The sequence below is a fragment of the Drosophila grimshawi genome, unplaced genomic scaffold (genome assembly GCF_018153295.1).
Source record: "Drosophila grimshawi isolate 15287-2541.00 unplaced genomic scaffold, ASM1815329v1 contig_311, whole genome shotgun sequence".
NCBI lineage: Eukaryota > Metazoa > Arthropoda > Insecta > Diptera > Drosophilidae > Drosophila > Drosophila grimshawi.
The window spans coordinates 7,932,216-7,954,767 of NW_025063098.1; the positions used below are offsets into that span (position 1 = coordinate 7,932,216).

The 22,552-nt window shown below is 41.5% G+C and overlaps 1 protein-coding gene across 6 annotated transcripts; it reads right to left on the reverse strand.

The window, feature by feature from the left end:
• Window positions 1-172: 172 nt before the first annotated feature.
• LOC6563937 (titin homolog) lies at window positions 173-22,036 on the reverse strand. Of its 6 annotated transcripts, none has more exons than XM_043214892.1 (11): window positions 21,985-22,036; window positions 21,565-21,917; window positions 12,097-12,374; window positions 11,372-11,497; window positions 11,193-11,312; window positions 10,715-11,106; window positions 9,398-9,598; window positions 3,064-9,331; window positions 2,881-2,994; window positions 2,350-2,817; window positions 173-479 (listed from the first exon to the last, which is right to left on the reverse strand). In XM_043214892.1, the coding sequence occupies exons 1-11, from the start codon at window positions 21,987-21,989 to the stop codon at window positions 336-338; spliced, it is 8,469 nt and encodes a 2,822-aa protein (XP_043070827.1). In that variant the 5' UTR covers window positions 21,990-22,036; the 3' UTR covers window positions 173-335. The 6 variants fall into 6 exon arrangements, with proteins under 6 accessions (XP_043070827.1, XP_032592888.1, XP_032592885.1 ...); XM_032736997.1 differs by having other exon boundaries at window positions 2,881-2,991; window positions 21,985-22,035; XM_032736994.2 differs by lacking the exon at window positions 173-479 and having other exon boundaries at window positions 1,148-2,817; window positions 21,985-22,034.
• Window positions 22,037-22,552: the final 516 nt, after the last annotated feature.

The window sequence follows — 22,552 nt, forward strand, 5'->3', positions numbered from 1 at the left end:
TTTTGACAAATTTTCAACATTAACAAATAAGTATTACAAAAAGTTTCAACAAGTTACAAAACATAAAAACGGGGGGAAAAAACAACATTATCAATATTAAATTTTTGCATAATTTGTTTGATTTTGTTTTGTTCATTTTAACTGAAGCTCAAAACATTTTTTTTTGCCTACTTATATATGTAGTATGTTTGTTTGTTGCACGATCTGTTAACAATTGCATTTAATAGTACATATCAGTGTACGAGTATGTAATATTAATAATATTGTTGGTTGCCACTCAACTGATTGGCCCATAACATAATATCTATGCATGTAAATGAACTCCGTTTGCGTTGTCATAAAATTTTTCTAATCGTTTTGATTAACTTTTTGTTTCTTTGCTTGGTGTAGTAATAATTTTTGAAGCCATTTGCATTTTGTTTCACTTGCTTATTGTTAGCCGTTTTCGAAATCGTATTTGCTGAATTGAAAGTCACCAACTGTAATTGGTATGCAAGTATAGTATATATATATATATATATATCTATGTATAATAAGTATATCTGTTTGTATAATTAATTGTTTGTATATATGTGTAGTGTGTATATGTATCTATATATATGTATATATGTATATTTAACTAACGTTTTTCTCTGTCAGTCAACGAACAATTGAAGCGTCTTAACTAACCCGTCACAAAATATCTGTGCCAACATTTTTGGTTTCATAAATATTACGAAATTGAAATTTGTTAAGAAGGAATACAATTCAATAATTGAGAGTTAATGCAGTGTTCGTTAAAGAATTTCATTTAATACAGCGCTAAAAAGTTTCATAGTTTATAGTTTAAATAGTATTTTTAGTAAGATTATATTGTAGTATAAAAATTGTTTTTCTTTTTTCTATGATCAGTTACATTGATTGGTGCCTTGAAAGTAGATGAGGTAATTGCAAGAAGCCAGAATGCTTTGGTGCAAGAGATTTTCTTAAATTGTTTTCTTTTCGAGTGTAAATGTATGTATTTAAATATGTATATTTAATAGATATCTTTATAGATAACATTTTGTAGATAAAGGTGCCCCTAGCCGTATATTTTTGAGTATGTGTAAAAACTGTTGCCCATTAAATTTGACGAGAATTATATATGTGTATTATATATATATATATATATATATATATATATATATTGCTTGAGGGTTTTAAAGTTTCGATTTTGTAACGTTGAGTAAATTTGTAAGCATAAAGTAATTAGTTTGAGCTTGTGCTGCAGGTTGAGTAGATGACATGGTTATGCGTTAAGAAAGGACAACCTTGGATTAATTGAGATTGAGAAGCTTATGGCTTATCTGGCTCGCTCTTTGATCCAGACGAGCTGTAGTTCGTGGTGCTCAAGCCACTTTTGAATTGATACTGACCCAATAAAGTGCTGCTATTGGTGTTTATCGATGGTTCTCGCAATGTGAATGACATCATGGGATTGTAAACGCCAGTGGAATATGAGTGAGAACCGGAGCTGAGATTAGAGACGACAGAACTGGTGGTTGCTATGGGATCGCCCAGGCGACTGGTAAATGAACTAGTGAAATTGTAGGGTGTAAAGGCCGATGCACTTGAATATGATGGTATAACGGTGCTTGCAGTGCTGCTGGTGGGAATGGTTTCATAGCTGCGCAAGCGAAGATCGGTGGCACTGCCACCAGAGCCAGCACTAAGCAGTGGGGCATGAGAGCTGCTAGAAGCTACTGGTGCTTCGCCAACTGTGGTGAGATATGAATAGTTGCTGCTGCTGCCCGCATAACTGCGTGACATCGGCGAGGTGGAATAACTGCTTGTGGTGGCTACATCCAGGCTATATTTGTTGGCAGCCAGAGTGCCGGGAAGATCGGTGTAGCTTTTGGTTGTTGCCGATGGTGAGACAACGGGGGAACGGCTTGGTGGACGCGACAGGGTTTGCTTCTCAATTTGTCGCTCGGTCAGAAAGCGATCGTAGAATGTCGAGGTCACCGTGGTATGCCGAATCTCCAGCTTGGCTGGCTGATAGACGGGCGTGTTGGAGCGTGTCGACCTATTCAATGGTTCATAGGGCTGGCGATAGGGCGATATGGGCCTAGTAAAATTATCGACGGCAGCGTTTTGAGTTGTTGTTGTTGCTGTTGTGGTGTTGTTGCTGTTGTAGCGTGTGCCTGTTGTTCTGGACTCGTATGGTGAGCTCAATGGCGATTTGCAGGCCGATCGTCTGTCATCGGCGTACTTGGCGCAGGTTTCTTCTAGTTGTCTATCTACTTTATGAAACTTAGTTAAACTACTGGCGCTACTTAGTTCACTACGATTATCGACAAAATAATTTGGCAACATATTATCACGTCTTACCCTACTACTCTCGCGCTCCTCGAGCTCTTCCTCGGCCTCCCGGCGACGGCTACGATTCGGCGACAACTCCCTGCTAATATCCCGGTGCGAACGATGATGCGGTGGGCTGATCCCACGCAATGGGCTGCCCGTGCGCAGCGACTCCACGGAACCTAGCGAGCGATGCTCGGAGCTGATGCGTATGACCGGAGTATAGTCACTGCCACGTTGCGTTCCACGTCCACGACTCTCGCTCCGGCTGTGCGTTAGATCCTCGGCGGAGCTCTTCTTGCTGGCAAAGTACGTTGAGTCCGAAAAAAGGGAATCAATATAGCGCTGACATTTCTCCTTCTGATAGGACTTCTCCTCGCACAAGCTGTCAATCGACTTGATGCTGTTCTTGATGGAACTCAAGCGTTCGTTGATGTTGTCCGCTGTGCGCAGCGGTACGCCCGTATGTGTTCCAGTCCGTGTGATTGGCGACGTTTCCTTGGGATGCATAAGTGGGTTGATAAGAAAGTCGTGCAAACACTCATCAGTCATCGGACTTACCCGCATCAGGCGACACCCCAACTCATCGAGACCCTCTGATGTTTTGGCACTCGCCGCTCTGGTGGAGGTGGTGCTGCTGTAGTTGCGACTAGCTGGCTGATCTGCAAGAGTCTTCTTAAGAATACGTTGTAGAATTTTAGTATTCTCCTTGATAAAGGCTAAAACTTGAGTTGTGTTGCCCACCATTCGTTCGCTGGCCAGACCCTGACGGGACTTGGGTCGCCACTTCTCCTCAAAGTAGTCCTCGTCCTCGTCACGAAAGCGTATGACCTTGGGGCTGGTGGGCCGATACGAGGTCGTCGTCTCCTCACGTCGATAGTCGCGATATTCATCGCTATCATCGCGTCGCATTGCTGACTTGGGCGTTGTGGGGGCTTGGCGTCGGGGGCTCTGTTCACGCGACTTGGCCGCTTTGAACTCCTCGTAGGAGAGCGAGGGCGAAACTACATTCTTAAGCTTTTGATTGAATTCTTTGAAGTCCTTTTGGGTCTTAAAATCGAAACAATGATCCTTTTCTAGTGCAAGTATGCGTTGATCCAGCTCCTCGGCAGTCGGTGGCTCAGGCTTGCTGGGCGAGTAGACCAAGCGTTCCAGGTTGTGCACCGGTGTCTTGGGTCGCTGATCATCTAACATTTTCTTCCGCTTGATGTCATCGATAGTCGGGGAACGAGAACGTGACTTGTGTCGCGAGGGCGACTTCAATTTCCCGTCGAGGATGCGTATGCGATGCTCCAACTGACCGGTTGTGGGTATTTCACTGTCGTCCGGACTCGAGTCGAGCAGCATTTCAAGCGGATGAATGGGCGGCTTTTTGTTGGGATCATTCTTGCGCTTCGCCAGATTGTCCTTGGACTTGGAGCGCACTAAGTCAAGTACACGATATTTGTACTCCAAGTCATCTGAGATGGGTAGATCATCCTTATGCGGCTGGCGTCTTGATGGCGATGTATAGGGACTCTTTTTGTTGGTGGCGCTGCGCGATGGCGATGTGTGTGGCGTCTTTTGGGCCTGGCGCGTTGGGGAAGTGTAAGGCGATTTGGATTTACGTGAGGGCGAAACATATGGCGACTTTGTCGAAGCCTTGCGAGATGGAGAAGTATAGGGTGATTTCGTTGCCTGCTTGCGAGCGGGGCTGCGTGAACGTTCGCCGACTGGAGAAGTTGGCTCGGGCGCCGGTTCATCGTCGTCTAAACCTTTGCCCTCGCACAGCTCCAGGTACTTATTGAGATCCTTCTCATGCGACAACGAGTACTGCAACTTGATCTTGCGTTCGATTTCACACAGTCTATGCTCCACATCGATCTTCTCAACGTCTTCGAGAAGTTTGATTTGGCGCTCCAGCGAGCGGAATCGGGCCTCCAGCTCTTTGGTCGAGGGCAGATAGACTGTTTTGCGCTTCAAGTGGTGCTTCACTGGATTCGGCCCCCAGTCATAGTTCGGTTCATCTTCGACTGTCTTTTCATCCTTTTGTTCTGTTGTTGGTTCTGGCTCCGGTTTGCCACTCGTAAAGTCTTCAATTTCTTTGGTCAGATCGGATATGGCTTGTGCCTGCTCAACCTGCTCTGCAGATGGTTTGCTCTCGACACGAACCAATTTACCATCTTTCGATTTGACCAGATTGCGATCGCTGAGCTGTTTTTCAAGTGCTTGGAACAGTCCCTCAAGCTCCTCAGTGTTGGCTCTGGTCAAGCGGCGAACTTTCAATGCCTTTGGTTCATTGTCCATTAGAAGGACCACAGTTTTGTTATTCGAATCCACGGGGCCTATCTCACAGGCATTGATGACCTGATTTGCGACTGATTCATTATTTGATTCGGCATCTGCTGTAGGTTTATCTTTGACAGTTTCTGGTTTCTCAGCATTGGCTTTTGGGGAGTCAACTTTGGCAGGAGCCGGGGGAGTTTCCACCTGTTCAGTTGAAGGAGACGTCGTCTTTTCCATTTTGGCTTCCTGTTTAGGAATTGAAGGGGAAGTCATCTTTTCCACTTTGCTTTCTGGCTTGGCAGCTTTTGCTTCTACTTGTTGTTCTTCTTTAATTGGGGTTTCTGCCTCGGTTTCTTTGCTGCGAGTCTGCGCTTTTTCTTCATTTTGCAAGGTTTTGGTTTCCTTAACCGTTTCCGGCTCATGGCTATGTTCCGATGGTAATGGAACCTCCTCCAATTTCTCAGCTTCGTCAGACTTGACGCTCTGATTGTGGCTATCTTTTTCCTGCTTCTTGCATGCTTCACTCTCCTCAGGTTGCTCGGGTGGCAGCTGCAGCAAATCATCGGTGGTCAACTCGCAATCCGGGATGATTATGCCATTTCTGGCACGCTCCTCAATCAACTGCTGCTCGAGCTGCTCCAAGCGCCGTCTCAAATCATCTGTGGTGGGCTCTGTTGGTGGCTTTTTGTGCTCGCTTTCCTTGTTGAGCAGCATTTTAATATTGATGCTTATGTTGATGGGTTTGTCCGACTCCTCCAGCTCACTTATGTTCTGTGTGTAGCGCACCAGCTCCTTGCCCGTTTCGGTGTCCGTGCTCAGACGACGTGGCGAAGAGCAGCTGTCTTCTCTATTTGGTGGAGTCTTCTCCTTTTCTTTTTCCGTTTCTTTTTCTTTCTCCTTTTCCTTTTCTTTTTGACGAATAGCTTCCAGCAGCTTGAGACTGTTTTCGCTCAGCTGCTTCTCCAGGGCCAGGACGCGCTGTTCCAGCTGTGCCTCCGCGTGGTGCGAGGTGCTCGGCTTGTCGTCATAACTGCTCGTCCTTGATGCAACTTCGGAATCACTTGCACATCGCTGCTTGTAGAATCTCTTGAACAATTTCTTTTCCAAGAATTGTAAACGATTTTCCAGATCTGCTCTCGATGGCAAATCGGAGAAACGACGAACCATCCGATGTTCGGGCCAGGGTTCGTAATTTCCCGATCTGTAGTAAGCGGTGTTTGCAGGTGCTTCCGAGGTCTCATCACCCATGGGTGTGGGTCGCTGTTGCAGCTGTTGCTCTTGTTGCCGTCGCTTGCGTTGTGGATTTATATCGCTCGGCTTCAGATTCTCCTCGCCAGGCGATTGGCCTTCCATTTTGCTCTGCAGCTCTTCGATGAGGGCGCGCTGCTGATGCTGTCCCGGATCGATAATAATCCGATGCTCAACGGGTGGTGGTGGTGGCGGTTCGGGTATATGCGCCTCAATGGCCACATCTACGCGATGAGGAGGCGACTTGATCGTTGGTTTTGGACTGGTCGCAGCTGCTTTCTTATCCTTGCCATGCAGCGCTTCGTAGCGGCTCTCCAAATCCTCAGTTGTGGGTGGCTGTTTTTTTTTAGTTGGCTTCTGCACCTCCTCCTGCTCCGCCTCCGCCGTATCGCCCAGTTCGGCAATTACTTCTTGCTCGATGCGTTCCAGTGCCTCGTTCACAGTTTCATTTTGGTTAGCAAAATGATTTTTGGCACTCATCCGACGCTTGAGCCTCTCATAACGTTTCTCCAGATCCTCCATAGATGGTGGCTCGGAGGCTCGCCTTTTATTCAGCTCTGGTTGCTCAGCTTTCAAATCTTTTTCGGGCTCTGATTTGGTAGCGATTTTACTATTTGCATTAATTTCAATTGATTTAGGCGGGTCTTCGGTTTCCAGGCAATTTGTATCTGTCTTGCATTTGGCTTCAGCTGTTTCGTCTGAAACTACAGTTTCTTTACTGGTCTGCTTTTCGTCAGATAAGGATGCACTTATTGCTTGAACTTTATCATCAAATGACTTAATGGACTTTACAGCCTTAACTTCTTTTTCCATATTATTCTCTTGTTGTTTTTCATTTTCTACAGATTGCACTTTTGCTTCTGGCTTCGTTTCTTTGGGCTTAGAGGAACTGCCTGGCTGTGCATCATCACTGGACTCTATGTTTGTGGTGCTGAGCTGCTTTTCCAAGGCATTGAATCGTTTCTCAAGCTCCTCTGTGGATGGTGGTGTTTTGCGTTTGACTACCTCGACTTCATTGGAGTCCTCGGCATTTGTTGATGGACTGCTTTTGGCAGGTTGGGCTTTGTCGCTTTGGGTGTCATTTCTATCCTTCGTTGGGGTTTGCGGTTTCTCCTCTGTTCTGATCTGTTTAATTTCTTGATCTTTGTCTCCATGTCTATCTTCTTGTGAACTTTGCTGTTCATTTGCATCTGCTGATTTTGATTTAATGCTTTTATCCACTTTAGTTGTTGTCTCATCGCTTTGAGCTTTATCCAACTCAACTTTCGCTGGAGGCTCTTTACTCTTTTCCACTTCCCCATCGGGTGGCTCTTTTTTTGCTTTTGCCGGGCTGCTTTTTTGCACGCTCATCTTTCGTTCTAAGGCATTGAAGCGATCTTCAAGTTCGGCTGTTGAAGGCAGTTTCTTGAGGCGTGGTTGCTCCCTTTCATCTTGACTTTCAGTTTCTTCATGTTCAGTTTTTTCGCCTTTATTCGCAGGTTGTTTTGTATCCGACTGTGTTTTCTCTGTATTTTCAAGTTTATTTGATTTCTCTTCAGCGTTTCCCTCTTTCGCGCTGCTGCCACTTGGCTGTTCCTGATCTCTTAACTCCACGGGCGTCTTGGGATTCGATTCATTGGAACTCATTTGCTTGGTTAAGGCATTAAAACGCATCTCGAGAGCAGCCGTCGAGGGTATTCTCGGCTCGGGCTTCTCAAAACAGTCGGCAATTGGTTCAGGATCCTCTTCCAATCGTTGTTTCTCCACGCTGCGCTGCTTTTCCAGGGTATTGTAGCGCTCCTCTAGCGCCTCTGTGGTCGGAATGTACTTTGTGCCCTCCATTGTATCACTGTGATCTTGACTTAGTCGTTTCTCTAGTGCCTGAAATCGTTCCTCCAACTCAATCGTCGAGGATCTCGTCAGTGTTTTGCGTCGTGGATCTCGACGTTTGCGGCTGGCATTGCTCATGATGGCGGTAATTGGTGGCTTTGCCGGCACTATCGTCATGCTTAGCAACTCCTTGTAGTCGTCCTTGTTTTCGCCCGGAATGTTGTCATCGCGTATCTGTGGCGTTTCCCCTATCAGTTCTAGCGAGGCTTCAACTGGAGGCACGAACGGCATGGCCTTTGGTACATGTCCAGCACTTTGGCCTTCCACCAGCGCCCGCTGCTCCTCCTTGGCGGTAGTCACTTCGAAGTCATCCACGCTTAAGGAGTACGCGAGCTCAAGTCTCTTTGGACGCTCAACACTATTGACGCGTTCAAAATACTGATTGGTTACGCCATCATCGCTGACATCGTACCGCTCGAAGGGGCCTCCTTCCTTTCCTTCCATAAGCTGTGCAGCATCAGCAACATCAGAGCTGGGATTGATTGATTCGATTTCCGACATCACATATACTGGCTTCGGCGTTGGCAGTGGACTAATGCTTGTCGTGCTTAGGTAGCTGGCAATATCGGGTAGTGGAGACAGCTGTGCAATACTGGTAATTGACAGGGGACATGTGTCAATGTGCAGTGGCTCCACTTTGCTGGAAGCCAGATCTCCGGCTGCCTGCGACCAATTTATGTCGCGAGAATAGCCGAAGCGACCGCTTTCGGTGGCACTGTTCTCCCCATCCTCGTCATCGTTCTCTGCCTTGGGCTCCGGCTCCTTCTCATCGCCACTGTCAGTGCCCATCAGCATGAAGGGTATTTCATGAGTCGCCGGTGCCCAGGATTTGGGTCGTCTCCGTTCCAAACTGCTATCTTTCGTTGCGGCCAGTTTTGGTTTCTCTCTGTGTTTGCGCGTCTGTTTCGCCTTGCGTTTGGGACTCTGCTCCATCGATTTGGGATCATCATCATCACACAGACTTGTGTCTGTGCTAGAGCCATCTTTCTCTTCCACATCTTGATCACCATCGCTGTCCTCACTGTACGATGAGCTATCGCTCTTTCCCAAGCGCGAACGCAACTTCTGAGTCTTGATCGTCTTTGGCTCAGCTCCGTCCCGTAACATGGCCGCACGATCTGCTTTAATCTCCTTCCATGTCAGGCTGTCGCGTCGATGCCGTGTGGCATCCGTGTCCCGCCACAGCAACGTCTCTCCACGTCTGAGCTGCCGCTCTGCAGCGGGCTTGCTATGAAGAACTGCCGGCAACGAAGGCTTACGAGCCGGCGGAATGGCACCCAGAGGAGCCCCAACACGATTGCCCTTGTTGGTCACGATGGCTGGGCGGCCGAGCAGCAATTGATTGACTGGCACATTGCTGGACGGCGTTTGACGCACTGCAGTCGCTGTGGAGCAAGCGGTGGTCAGTATGACATGGGCCTGCTTCTGGCGCTCGCGCAGCCGATCGTATTGCTTCTTGAGCAACGAGATGTCCAATGCCAGGCGATCCTTCTGTTCGGTGTGTGGTTTCCCTGCCACAGGTGCCGCTGTGCCCACTGAGCCACGTCTGCCCCAGTTCAAGCCAAAGACAGTGGCCACCGCCAGACGTGACTCTTCATCGGAGTGCGCATCTTCGTCGTCATAATACAGTCTGCAAAACGATGAAAATACCATCAAGTTGTTGCTTTTGGCAAAGCGTAGTTAATCTGATGCTTACTGCAATCCTTGTTTGTTACCCAGCGGCGCAATGTTGTACAGATGCTTGTCCCTCAGCTGCTTGATGTCGGCTATTGGTCCCAGCTGCACCACCTTCTCGATAAGTCCATTGGAATCAATTAAGTGTCCATTCAGCAGCTCATTGGAGAAAGAGCCCATTTTGCCATAGAAATCATCGGCCGTGCGTGCATTCAAAACGCGTCTGTAAAATTGAAAAATAAAATAATACATACAATAATTAATTACTTAAGTAAATTTTGATATCAATCCTTTAGGTGGTCTAAGCTTATTTTCGCGGTTTTATTTTGTTGCTTATTTTGTAAGACCTACAAAAAGGTTGCCAAAATTCGCTGGCGTTTTTAAAGCCAGCAAACATATTATAATTTTCAACTGCAACCATTTTCAATATTTTCTTTTTAATATTTCGTAGTTCACATTTTTGCTAAGTAATTATTTATTATTATAGAAGTTTAGTTATCAGCTAAATCGAATACAATTTTTTTCAGTTTTTATTTACTCTGAGTAATCAATAACAAAGCGGATCGTTAGAGTGTAAAATTCTCAGAAATTTAAATTACTCAAAAAGAACATTTTAATGCTTAAAATTCTTTAGAAATTACTAAAACTCTGCTTTGCTGAAAGAATTTATTAAATTCATTTTGAATTATTGAGAATTGGGGTTCGAAATTAGCTACAACGACATCAAAGTGTTCACAGTACTGTGGTTTGGGCTCTATTTACAGCAATCTGAACCTTAACCTTACATTCTGCTAAGCAAAATATTTTCAACGAATTTCAGAGTTTGCTTTTGAAATATTATTTGTGCTGCTGCTTAATTTGCGCGGAAATAAATCATGCAAACTGCGCGTGGGTTATTTTTCCTTGAAATAGCAAAATCGGTACACGATAACAACTAATAAGCTTACTTCTAAGAACTCTAAGAGATAATTAGGATATCAAGTTGGTAAAGTAACCATACATCTTTAATCGCATCTCAACGCAGTTCCCAATGTTTGTGGTATAATGTTTTTTTTTTTAGAGATTGTGATATTGTAACCAAAAATACAATATATGATATTATGCTTATATCTTGCGATGATTTTTGCAACAGCACAGAAATTTGTTCAACAAACAGTAAAATTGCATTTGGCAAGCGCCCAAAGTTTTGGCAGATGCCAGCAACCTTGCAACGGCCAGAAGCCTTGACACAAATTTTTTGACTGCAGGCCAATAGAAAACAGAAAACAGACGTCGACACTGACAAAATTGCCAAACCCTCACCCACCTCCCTCAAATGTCTGGGGTCCCCTTTACTCACTCTTCTAGCAGACTCCAGAGAACGAGGGCCGTGCGTAGCAGCACATCGCTGCCCTCAATGAGTACCAGATCCCAGACACGTAGCACACAGGACATGGGCAGGCAAGTGCAGAACATGGTGAGGAACCATTGCATGGTGAATACGTTGGTAAGCGGCGGCTCGTAGGCGTTCTCCACGGGTCCCTGCAGTCGCTGCAGATGTTTGGCCAAACGGGGTAGCTTTGTTTGCATTAGCTCTCGAAATACGCCCATATCCGCCTGAAGGCCGCCCATCGAACCATAAAAATAGCCCGTGGGCAGAACACCCTCAACCAAATATATCATGACCTTCATGGACTCCTCCTCTTCCTTGTCCATTACTTGCAGTATTAACGCGCCCAACATGTTGAAACCCTATGTTGATGCAGTAGTCATTATAATTGTTGTCAGCATTTAAGCGGCAATAACAAGAAAACGAGGTTAAAGGGTTAAACACTCACCTGACAGTAGCCCACCTCGGGATTGTAGCGTGCATAGCCGAGCAGTATGCGTTTGAGTTTCGCCTGGTTGATGGAACCTGCGGGACCAGTGCACAGATTGGAGCCCGTGCGGTGTAGATCCTATCAAGAAGCAGTTTGTTGAACCTTGTTGCTTGCATAAATGCCAGTTACTGCCTTACCTTGACTATCTGAATGCCCAGCTCCTCATCATCCTCACGCCATTCTTCGCAGAAGCATTTCTCGCGTTGCTCAGCCCAGTCCACGTTCTTCAACTTTAGATACTTATCCGCGAGTGACAGCCACAGCTGTGGGCAGCACAGAGGATTAATTAAAATACCAAAGGATAATTGACATTGCACTCAGAAAAAAATAAACTGGAGAAGTTTGTACTCAATTCAAGTATAAAAGTTGTCAAAGTCAGGTCAAGGGCAAAATTACAAGACCAGTGAAAGAAATTCTATTTTGAAAAGGAGTTTTGAATTTTATAATGATAGTTCTCGATTCATAATGATTTGATTCCTTTAACATGTTCGTAAGTAAAATAAAAACTAAATCGGATTGAATCAAGATTAAAGCTTCCTAAATGGAAATAAAAAAAAATTTCTTTTCTTTTTTAATACCAAAAACTCTGTTCATAAGTATTCTTTACTAGATTCATGAATTTTTCTTACGATGAACTTGAGAACTTAAGGTAAGAGAGCTGTCCCCTCCACCTCCATTAAAATTTATGGAATAATTACAATCTCTCATTACGATTGTACGAGAAGCTGGACACCCTCTTAATGGAAACATATTTAAGAATTTTCGAGGTTTTAAGCATAATACAAGATTAAATTTCTTTACTGGTTGCACTTGAATTAAGAATAACGTTTTTTTCTCCGAGTGTGGGCTTGTTCTTATTTACCTTGCGCCGGAACTCTGGTGGTGTACCGCCAGGCAACCGAGCTACCAATTTCATGGCGTGCAGCCATTGATTATAATCCGACGCAGCATCGTCTGTGCCGTCAGCGATGCTGGCTGTCGAGGAGCTCAGCATGTTGTTGTTGTTGCGACTCCGGCTGAGCTGCTTGCCGTTGGTAGTGGTGCTATTGTTGTTGTTGCTGGTGGCGCTGGTGGGTGAGGTTAGGCTGACTTTCGATGGCGGTGGTGAAAGACTAAAGCGCATTTTAGGCTGTGCATCGTCTGCAAAAGTGTTCAAGTAAAAATATTGTGCAGCCGCATTTTAGTAAATTGTATAAATTAGTTGGGTAAACATGTAATTTGTTTGCTATGAAATAAACGTTATCGTTTGGATATTTCCGTGTGGTTTGACTTACAATATCCGTGCAGTATGCAAACTTTACCCAAGAATATTACATAGATAATTATAGAGATAAATACAATTATTTGTTTGTTTGTTATTTAAAGAGCACACGCGAAAGAGAAGAAGAAAGAAATACAAAAGAATATATGTATATATATGTTTATATATATTAGACACTTGATCAGTTAAATAGTTGAGCCCTAAGGCAATGAGAGCGAAATGTCAACAATGATCGAAAACTTTGAGCCAAGCTTGATGGCAATTTGAAAAGGAATCGCAACAAAGAACACAAAATATAACATGCAATGTTAAATGCAATTTGCGGGCTTTGTGCAACACTATGATCCAATATGCAACAATGAGAACGCCAAACATTTTCTGCTGCGTGACTAGCTGTTAGCTGTTGGTATCTTGAGATGTATTCTACGAGTTTAAATTTACCATGATATTGCTGGGCAAGTATAAATGTGTAGGGGTGTGTTAGATTTGCCAGGGTGGTAATACTGTGTATGCATCTATGTATGTATGTATCTATGTGTTGTATGTGCGACGACTGTTGACAGCTTAACTTGTCGCATGTGGTGGCGGTTAGCACTTGGTTATTTGTATGCTATTGGTTTTTCCTCGCTTTGGGACACACATGTCCGCCACTTGATACTCTGGCATTCTGATATGAAAGTTAAATTCACTTAAGTTGGTCCTATCTACGCCTTGAAGCGCATAAATCTTCACATTGTTATTTTAGTCGACGTTGCTGCTTTTATTCCTTGCACACACACACACACAACACAGTACTACAGTCAAAGGTCAAGTAGATAAAAGAAATTGTGCTGTTCGGAGTTTGTGATAGCTGCATGAAATAAGTTGACTTCTTGCTGCTTTTTTTTACGAATTTACTTTAGCTTGCAAAACTATTCCTTAGCGTTGTTTTCAATCGATATTTCATATTATTTTTCACATTCACTTTGTGGCTGATAATTCGATTTCAGTGCAGTTAAAAATGTATTAGATGAATATTGTTTGAGCTGGGAAATGTCAATGGCATGAAAGTTATGAATTGAAGAATATTACAACTAAAAGTTAAATTGTCATGATAGATAGTTGTCAGTAGAAATCATATCATAAATAATTTAATAATGATGGTACTGTTTATTACAGACTTTAACTATACATCCATATTTAGGATTTATCTGTAATGTGTCCTAGATGATCTTTCTTGGCCTTAACATAATTTAATATTCTGTAATCTCACATATCTGTATAACATTTCTACATTCAGATCAACAACAAAAATTTTATATTAAGACTAAAAAATATAACTCAAACAAGCCTCAACTTTTCGCACAGGAATTTCTAATTTAATTAGCTTAATTGAATTATTTTCGTAGACTAACTAACAATTTTAAGGAAGTTTCTTTAACTGTGGAAAACCAGACAATCAAGTAAAGAAAATAGTTAATTTCAACTTTTACTAATTGAAATTCTGCCCATAAAACAGAAGTTAAATACAAATGTGAAAAGGTAATTGAAATTCTGGATAAGCCTCAAGGAAAAAGTTCGCCTGAAACGTGAAGTCCTTGGCCCGAGCACGTGGAGTGACATCCCAAAGTTTGTGCAACGCTTGCAAATCTCTTGGAAATGTTTGTGCTTATTGTATCTGTGTTTATATAAGAACTCATTTCCATGTACACATTTATTTCCATGCACGGCAAACAAATTCTTTCAAATTTAAAATAATGTTCATGATGTCGATTCTTTTTTGTTTTTATTCCAGCCCACTATATAATGGAATTTTTGTTCTAAATTAAATTTAAATTAAATTCTCTCTAAATTGCTCTAATAGAAGTTTTGATATTTTCGTATATTCATAACATTTATTATAATATAGTTGAAGACACAAAGCTATAACTAATATTATTTTATAGCAGGTTGCTTTAAATTTTTTAGTTTTCCCTCGTCTTATAATTCTTTAAATTATTCCATGTATATTAAATTTCGCTTTAAGTCAAAGCAATTAAAGGCTAAGCAATTAAACACACAGCTTAGGGAAATACAAAGAAATTATGAAAAGTTAATTGAAAAATAAACCGTAATCTTCGTAAAGTTTGCTAATGCTTATGCTTAAAATAAGGCTCCCAACTTTAGCGCGTTTGTAAAGTCCCGTGGAACATTCCTTATGTTGAACACCGTGCGTATTACATAAATATTATATAAGCCTGTTTGGTGTTGATAGCAGCAATGAAATGTTCGCCATTTCTGGCAGTGTTTGCGAAAACGAGGCAAACAAAAGAAATGTGTACAAATATTGTTGCTTGCATGGCAACCCAGCAATGTGAATCATAAGTGGAAAGTCAAGAGTGTGTCAAGCAAACAACTGGCAAATTGCTAATAAATTACTAATTGCATAAACACTTATGTAATGGTCCTCAAACGCTGCGACGCACAAATTAAGTAAGGCTCATAAAGCATTTTTATGAGCAACGATGGACACGACTCGTTGGCTTTCTTCCTCCCCTAATGGGGATATAAATGCATTCTAACTGATTTATTCAACAATGGCTACAAGGCACGCAAAAGATACAAAAATAGTTGCCCAGTTCTTTTTTGTTCAGCTGCCCGTAATTATTTTAAATGCACTACAAAATGACAACCGGGCATGTGTAGAATCTACATATATACATCTGTAAGCAAATATGCATGTGTATATGTATTTGCGTGTGTGTGTGCGTGTGTGTGTGTGTGTGTGTGTGTGTGTGCATGTCAAGGCTGTGCCAGGCAGTTTGGTCGAGCGCTTGACTAGGCCTTGACCAAAACTGAACTTTAAGCCGCATCACGTGCGTATCTTTAGTTGGCCGTCTATGTGTACACTCAGAAAAAATCGACCCCAATTGTTTTTATGTGCACATCGAAATATTTATTTGCATTCTGTTTGCTCTGCTGTTAAAATTATTAAACACAAATATTTTATGATTTAACCAATTTGACAATTAAATATAGCATTTAAATTTATTTGATCAATTTAAATAAGCCTACGACTGACTTGACTGCGATTTGAACAAAGAAAAATATGTTCGTTTTCCACTTTCTTACTTATTTGCAGATAAAATAAATTTCGATGTGAATTTATTCTGAATTTGTTTATCGAGCTAATATTTAGAAAATTGTCTTTAAATATTAAAAAATAATAAATAATACTTGCAAGAAAATACTCAAGCTTGTAGTGCTAGAATAAATAAATAAATAAAATAAATTGAAATTATGAAAAGTTGCAAATTCTATTCGAATTCTAAAAATGTTGAACGACATTGAAAAATGATCGATCTTCAATTTAGTTAAATTTTTCTCTGAGTGTATGCGCTTGTGTTTATATTTGGCTAGCCAAGTGAAAAACCGCAATACGCGACATTTGGTTTAATGAGCCAAGCGCACATTTGGCTTATGTACTTAGAGATAAAAAAATTCGCAAGCAGCTAGCCCCGAAGGCAGCCAAAGCAATGTCCTTACGAGCCAGTTAGAGTACGCAGGATACACAGCTCACCAGTCCTTTGGGAATGCCAAGGGTCTGCCCGAGCAGCGTCACTTTGTCTCCAGCAATCGCCACTTAACTATGTAATTCCCTGCTCCGTTGCCACACCAAGATTTCCGGATGAATCTATTTGCCCAATGCAGCAGCACGTTCAGTGCAATTGGAGCCAATTATAGCTGCGACAAACGGTCCTCTAAACACATTGACAGATAGATGGTTGGACAGATAGAGTAGAGCGGGATAAGTGAAACGGTTACATAACAATTTTAAAGCTGCTAGGTTCGTTAACCCATTGAAACTCAATGCTTATATCGTTGCTAGCTCAATTTTGCAGCGCTATCACGTGGCACAGACAAAAACTTGAATTGCCGATTAAGCTGGCACTTCCCATACTCAAACACATACTCATACACACTCATATGTGTGTGTATACATGAAGTGTTTGTTGTATGTTGTGCTCAAGTGTCTGCCATTGTTTTCCTGCCTCTGAGTGTCTGTGCAGCCGACTCCATTTTTCAATGGCTCCCCAAAGTGCATTGGCTTTTTAGTTGAACGATTTTTACTGCTATTTTTAAGTCCCTTTAAAATTCTTGTTATTAAATAAAACTCTCGTTTGTACAGCATTAATCAGATGAAATCATCTGATCAGATCATATAACTAACTGACTTGCGCTCAAATAAATCCAATCAATTTGTTTTAAATGGCTACCTGTCAATTTCAATGAGCTTCACATTAAAGTTAAGCTTTTTTTCTGAAAAGTACACGAAATTGCTTTCGCTCTGACCCTCACTCATCATTTTAAGTTTACACAAGTTGGTTTGCGCGTTCTGCATATAAAAATACGAGAAATTGCACCAAAAAAAAAATCATCTGCGTTTTATTGTTGATGTTGTTCGTGTGCGGCTCACAAAGCCAACCATAAAAAATGAGAAATATATGAGAAGGAGCCTGAAGGAAATCAGGCGGTCGTGATAAGAGCTCTCTCAGTCATGTTGTATTTGGCAGGCAGAGGCTTTTATAGATTTCATTTTGATTAGATTTCAAAATTTGATGCGCACAACATTTACGGAGTGACCCTCTCTCAATATATTTTTCTGCTTATTGTTGACCTTTGTTGACTGTGTGTATTTAAATAAAAATTCATTGAACAGAATTAAAAATAGAAAATCTGTAGAAGCACAAATTATGAAAACAGTTCAACTAGCTAATGTAATCAATTCATCATACTTCCAATCGTTTCTCGCTTAATGTATAATATATAGGATTCAAATATTTATTCGCTAAATATTAAAATATCCCAAACTCCTCTAGCAACAAATAAACGGAAAACACATAATCCGATACTTGTAAAAAACTTTCAAACTCTAAGCTATGCGATGCTTAAGCTAATATTTATCTTAGGATAACAAAATTTAATACCTTTCAAATTTTACATTAAGTATACATAATAAGTATGCAACGCTACGCATGTAAGCTGTTTAACTGGCTTAAGAGAATTTAACTTGAGACATATTTAAGGCAACCTTGGTTCGTTGTAGAAATGTTTTATGATAATTTAAATCTCACAGCTACTGTTTCTGCTATATTGGTTAGCCCGTAGAAAAGGACATGGGTGTCAAGGTGCGCTCGAGGCAGGAGATAAAAATGTGAAGCAATTCAACACTGATTTAAGAGCAATTAAAATTTGATGGCAAATCGCTGGAGGTGTGAAAAATTCAATGGCACACATAAAATTGTGAAAATAGCAGCAACAGCACAAAATAAAACTGAAAACTGTTTCGACACAGACAAATCGAGTATGCGTCAATAATGAGAACCAGCTAACACAAACAATATCAGCAATAACGATTATTAACAGAAACAACACTGCGGCATGCAACAGTTGCGTGTGTATGTGTCTGTGTCTGTGTCTAGGCATGCGTGTAAGTGTTCGTAAGTGTGTATTTGTGTGTGTGTGTGTGTGCGTGTGTAAGGAGCTTGGGGAGTGTGGGCGTTATAGTTGAAATCTGCTAATGACAAGCGACGTCAATCTAAAAACAGAACCAAATGGGAAACAGCACGAAGATGTGAGTAAGTTGAGGGAAATTCTAATTGAACGGTCATCTTGTAAAACTTGAAGTGGCAAAAAAGGGATTAAAAGGGCAACACGTAAACGCCATTAATAGTAACGAAATATAATGTAAATGTATGCCCAAGGCAGGCAGGATCCAAAACGAGGCTCCTCTTTGTCTTTGGCAAATTCATGTGAAAAATGCAAATGTTAATTACAAGCGGGCCCCAAATTAGAACTGTGCGCGTTATGCATGACTAATGCCGGGCTGTGGAGGGGTGTTTGTGTAAGTATGTATTAATGTATGTATGTGAGGGGTATTTTATGAATGCCAATCGAAAATTTGGCAGGACCTTATGCAAGAGTATGGTTTTTGTTTGCATTTATGTATATTTCATTTGTAAAATTTACCTTTTTGTTGGTAATTGTTTGTTAATAATATATAGATTATATATATATATATATATATATATGTTGTAGCAGTATTCAGAGCAATAAAGAGGGAGAGAGAGAGAGAGATTTAGAGAAGAGAAAAAAAGATAGAAAGAAAAACAGAGAGACAGCAATAAATGTACAATAATTAAAATATCAATGCTGAACACACACATATACACACAACCAAAGGCAACTCAGCTAAGCAAATGCTCAACAATTGCTTTGATGGTGGCTTCAGGGCGCGCTAAAAAACGTTTTTTTTGGGGGGTGGAAGGGAGGACATTAATTAACAAATACACCAGATAGGATTGTCATAGATGTTAATGCTGGCATTATTGTTGTTATTGGTAATCCACTTTCGTTTTTATACAGTTGGCATATTTACCCATGTTAAGTAAACCTGCGCTGCTTGTTATGCTACGATTTCTGCGACTGCTTTTAGCGGCGCCTCATTAAATTCAAGTTGTTGTTGTTACAGTTGTAGCTGTTTATAGTTGTTTCTTTGTTGTTTTTGATGTTGTTGTTGTTGTTGTTGTTGCTGAGCGTTCGCAATTTACTCGTTTTGTATTTTTTGCATTTTTACGTTGTTCGTTTCAGCTGTATGTTGTTGTAGTTGTTGTTGTGGCCTATCATTAGTATTGTTTACACAGTACACACATAAATTTACATAAATACAGAAATTTACTACGAGAGTATATCTACAGATAAATATGTCATGCTGTTATTAATGTTATATAACACGTTTGCTACCAACATGCTTGCGACTCAACTCACACACACACACACACACGCATAGACACACAACACACACATGCAAACACTGACACTAAAATAGTAACAAACAACAGCATGGTAAATGTCATTGAGAAATGTTTTTCAGTCTTTTTTTATTATGCCTAACAAACAAGTGAAAAAGGAAAGTAAAACAACATTCATGAAACTGGTGGCACACACACAAAGAGGTAGCTGAAACCTTGACAACGGCTAAAGCTGTGCCAGCTTTGTAGTTGTTGGCCCATAGTTTTGGATTAGGTAAGACGACGACGTGCCATTGTGTGAATTTTGCACTGTAGTTCATCGATTCAGCTAACTGGCGTCTTGACCCACTTTTTAGTGCTGGCCCAACCAAAATAGCCATGCAATAGTAAAAACAAATACTCGTAGGTAAATATAATTTACTTACATTTCACTTGGTTTTACAGCCCTTTAATAAATTTTCCAAAACAGACAAACGTATTGAAAGGCTTTTGAAGCCTTAATGGTTGGCTGTTGCGGGAGGCAGAAGCCTCTTAGCAAATGTAATCGGAGTCTAAAGCTTGCAAGCCGTGAGGTATTAACTCTGGCACTGGCAGTCTTTAGGGCTTAAGTAAAGTAAATAAGTAAGTGGACAAGGACTATTTGGGGCACTCGTCAATTAAATTGCAATTAGACTAAATTGACTACATTTTCTATGGGAAATTTAAGAGCTGTACAATATATTATATTAATTTATTGATTAAAAATTTTTTAAATCTTCATACTTTTTAATTGAAACTATTCGCAGTTACGCAATGGCTGAATTAATATTTTTTTGTTCGCTTCACCAGTGATTTAACGAAGAATTTGTAATGGGCCCGAGTGTGCTTCCATGACTGTATGTAGTTGGATGTGTGTGTGTGTGTGTGTGTGTGTGTTTGTGTATAGTACATAAATCACAAGAAATCGAATACGCTTCAAATGGCACACACTCTCGCCTACGTGCTCATAAGTATGTATGGGCATGTCTGTGTGGGAGGACAAACAAACAATGGCATCAATAGCCAGCAATATATATTTTCAATAGAGCTGACAAAAATGGGCCGCTAAAATGGCGCGCGCCCTCGACCGCAAAGCGAAACTCGGCTCGATTTAAGTGAAATTTTGTGTAGCCTACTTTTAGGCGCGTCATTAAAATGAGCCCTCAACTGCTGACAGCTGCAGCAATTTTTAATTGCATTTCAACATCGGATCGATAATATTGCGTTATTCAATTATGAGCCAACAAGCACACTCACACATACACACTATAGAGATTGGTCTATTGTATTTTACTTGCATGCAATTCTTTCACTATTCATAATTTGATTGCGAATATAATATTAGCATGCCAGCATAAATAAATAAATGAAAGGAAAACTGCTTTTGCACGTGTGCGTGTTTATTTCCGCTGCTGCTGCTGCTTCTGCCGCTGTCGCTGCTGTAGCCGTCAACGTCGACGTTAACGTCGGTCGATGTGAAACATTTCTACATCATGTGTACGACGAATATCAAGGGTAATGTTCTGCAGCCACATAAACGAGCCCACACAATGACGCGACACCAACAACTGACAGCGACTGGCGACTGAGGCAGCGCACAGATATAAAACCATAGATAAATGTGGCAAAATACTTGCGGAGGCCAAGCAGCAGCAACAGCAGCAGCAGCAGCAGCAGCAGAGTCAGCGACATATACACGTGCCAACACACGAATACGAATACGGCGTAGTAGTTGTGTATTTGCGTGTGCGTCTCTGTATGTGTGTGTGGGTGTGTGGGTGTTGCACGTCAGACAGTCTCCAAACGACCGCCAGCGAGTTGTTTTCATGTTCAAGCATTGTGTCGTCATCAACCCCCAGAAGCAACACACAGACACAACCCACTGTTACATACATGCGTAGGCATTACCTGCCACCATAGCACACACACACACACACACACAGGGAAGCGGAGTCACCATTCATTCAATGAACTTAAGCAACACAACAAAAATATATATGCATATATATATATAGATAACACACATACATGCGTTGCGTTGCGTGTAGTGAATTTCCTTCAGCTTTGCTTTCTGGTTTTCCGCACTCGAGCGACGCACACAGCTGAGAGTTCCGCACTTGACTGATTTGGGTTTGCTTTGGAGCCGCACAAGTCCGAGTCTAACCCGCTGGCCAGAACATTAGCCAGCTGTCGGTCATGCGCACACCGCATTCCATTCACAGTGGTGCCAACTTGACAGCTGACTACACTGCTCGCAAAGATTGGTTCGAATGTAACTTACGTGTCTCCACAACAAGTATGGCCGTCACAAATTCACAGAGCACTTCCTGATGTCGCTTCAGACGATCCCTTGCAATCAGCGTTCGCTCCAGCAGATAGCCCATCATCAGAATCTCCACCTTGAGCATGGCACAGACATCGGTCAACTGGCGCACATCCAGCGATTCCAATGCAGGCCGATTCCCAGCCAGACTGCTGGCCATTCTGGCCAGTGGACTCTTCTCGGACGATCTTCGGCAGCGATGTAACTTATCCTGATTCCTCTGGCGACGGCTACGTCGCAGACGTCTCGCCTGCAGCTCCTGCTTGCCGTAAATGTCGCATAGCAATGCGTTGAGTAGAGTTTTGGTTTCGCTGTGGTTGCCTCAATCGTTTCAATTGTTATCAACTTCACATGCTAATTGGTAGCAACAAAACTCACCTCATTTTGAAGGTGCACTGATATGACACAGCGGTAGGTAGTAGATTGTTGACTTGGTTCTTCAACGGTAGATTAATTTTATAAGTAAGTTTTTTTTTTGTATTTTTTCAATTTCTCCTTGGTTTTTATGCAAAATATATAAAAATAACAAATGAATTAACATTATAATCAACGCCAGATGCGACCTGCTTAAACTGGAGCAAACCTTCAAAAATTAGAATTTGGTTTGGTCTATTAAGCTTGAATTTTAGCTAACATTCCTGATCAGTTGCAATGTATTCATTAAATTGTATATTGTTGTTGTTAAATATTTTGTTATGTTTTATGTCGCTTATGGTCTCTATATTGTTACTACTAAAATGTAAATAAGTCGACTATGCATTTATAAAACAGCAAGGATATTATTTAATAGCTCATCTTGTTAAAAGTCTATAAAATACAGAAAGTGTTGCCTTGCATCGTATCAGGGTAACCCACTAATTCAATTAAAACACTTTAATTATTTGTAATTATCTTTTTTTATGAGTTTCTGTGCAATTAGGTACTTGATAGTATTGTTAATATTGGC

Bases quoted from the DNA above. Each gene is read 5' to 3' on its own strand.
- LOC6563937 (XM_032736994.2), bottom strand. The intron at 9,599-10,714 runs GTGAGTAAAGGG...TCAATTTTACAG, and splicing joins CTCTGGAGTCTGCTAGAAGA to ACGCGTTTTGAATGCACGCA. The intron at 2,995-3,063 runs GTGGGCAACACA...CGTATTCTTAAG, and splicing joins GTCTGGCCAGCGAACGAATG to AAGACTCTTGCAGATCAGCC.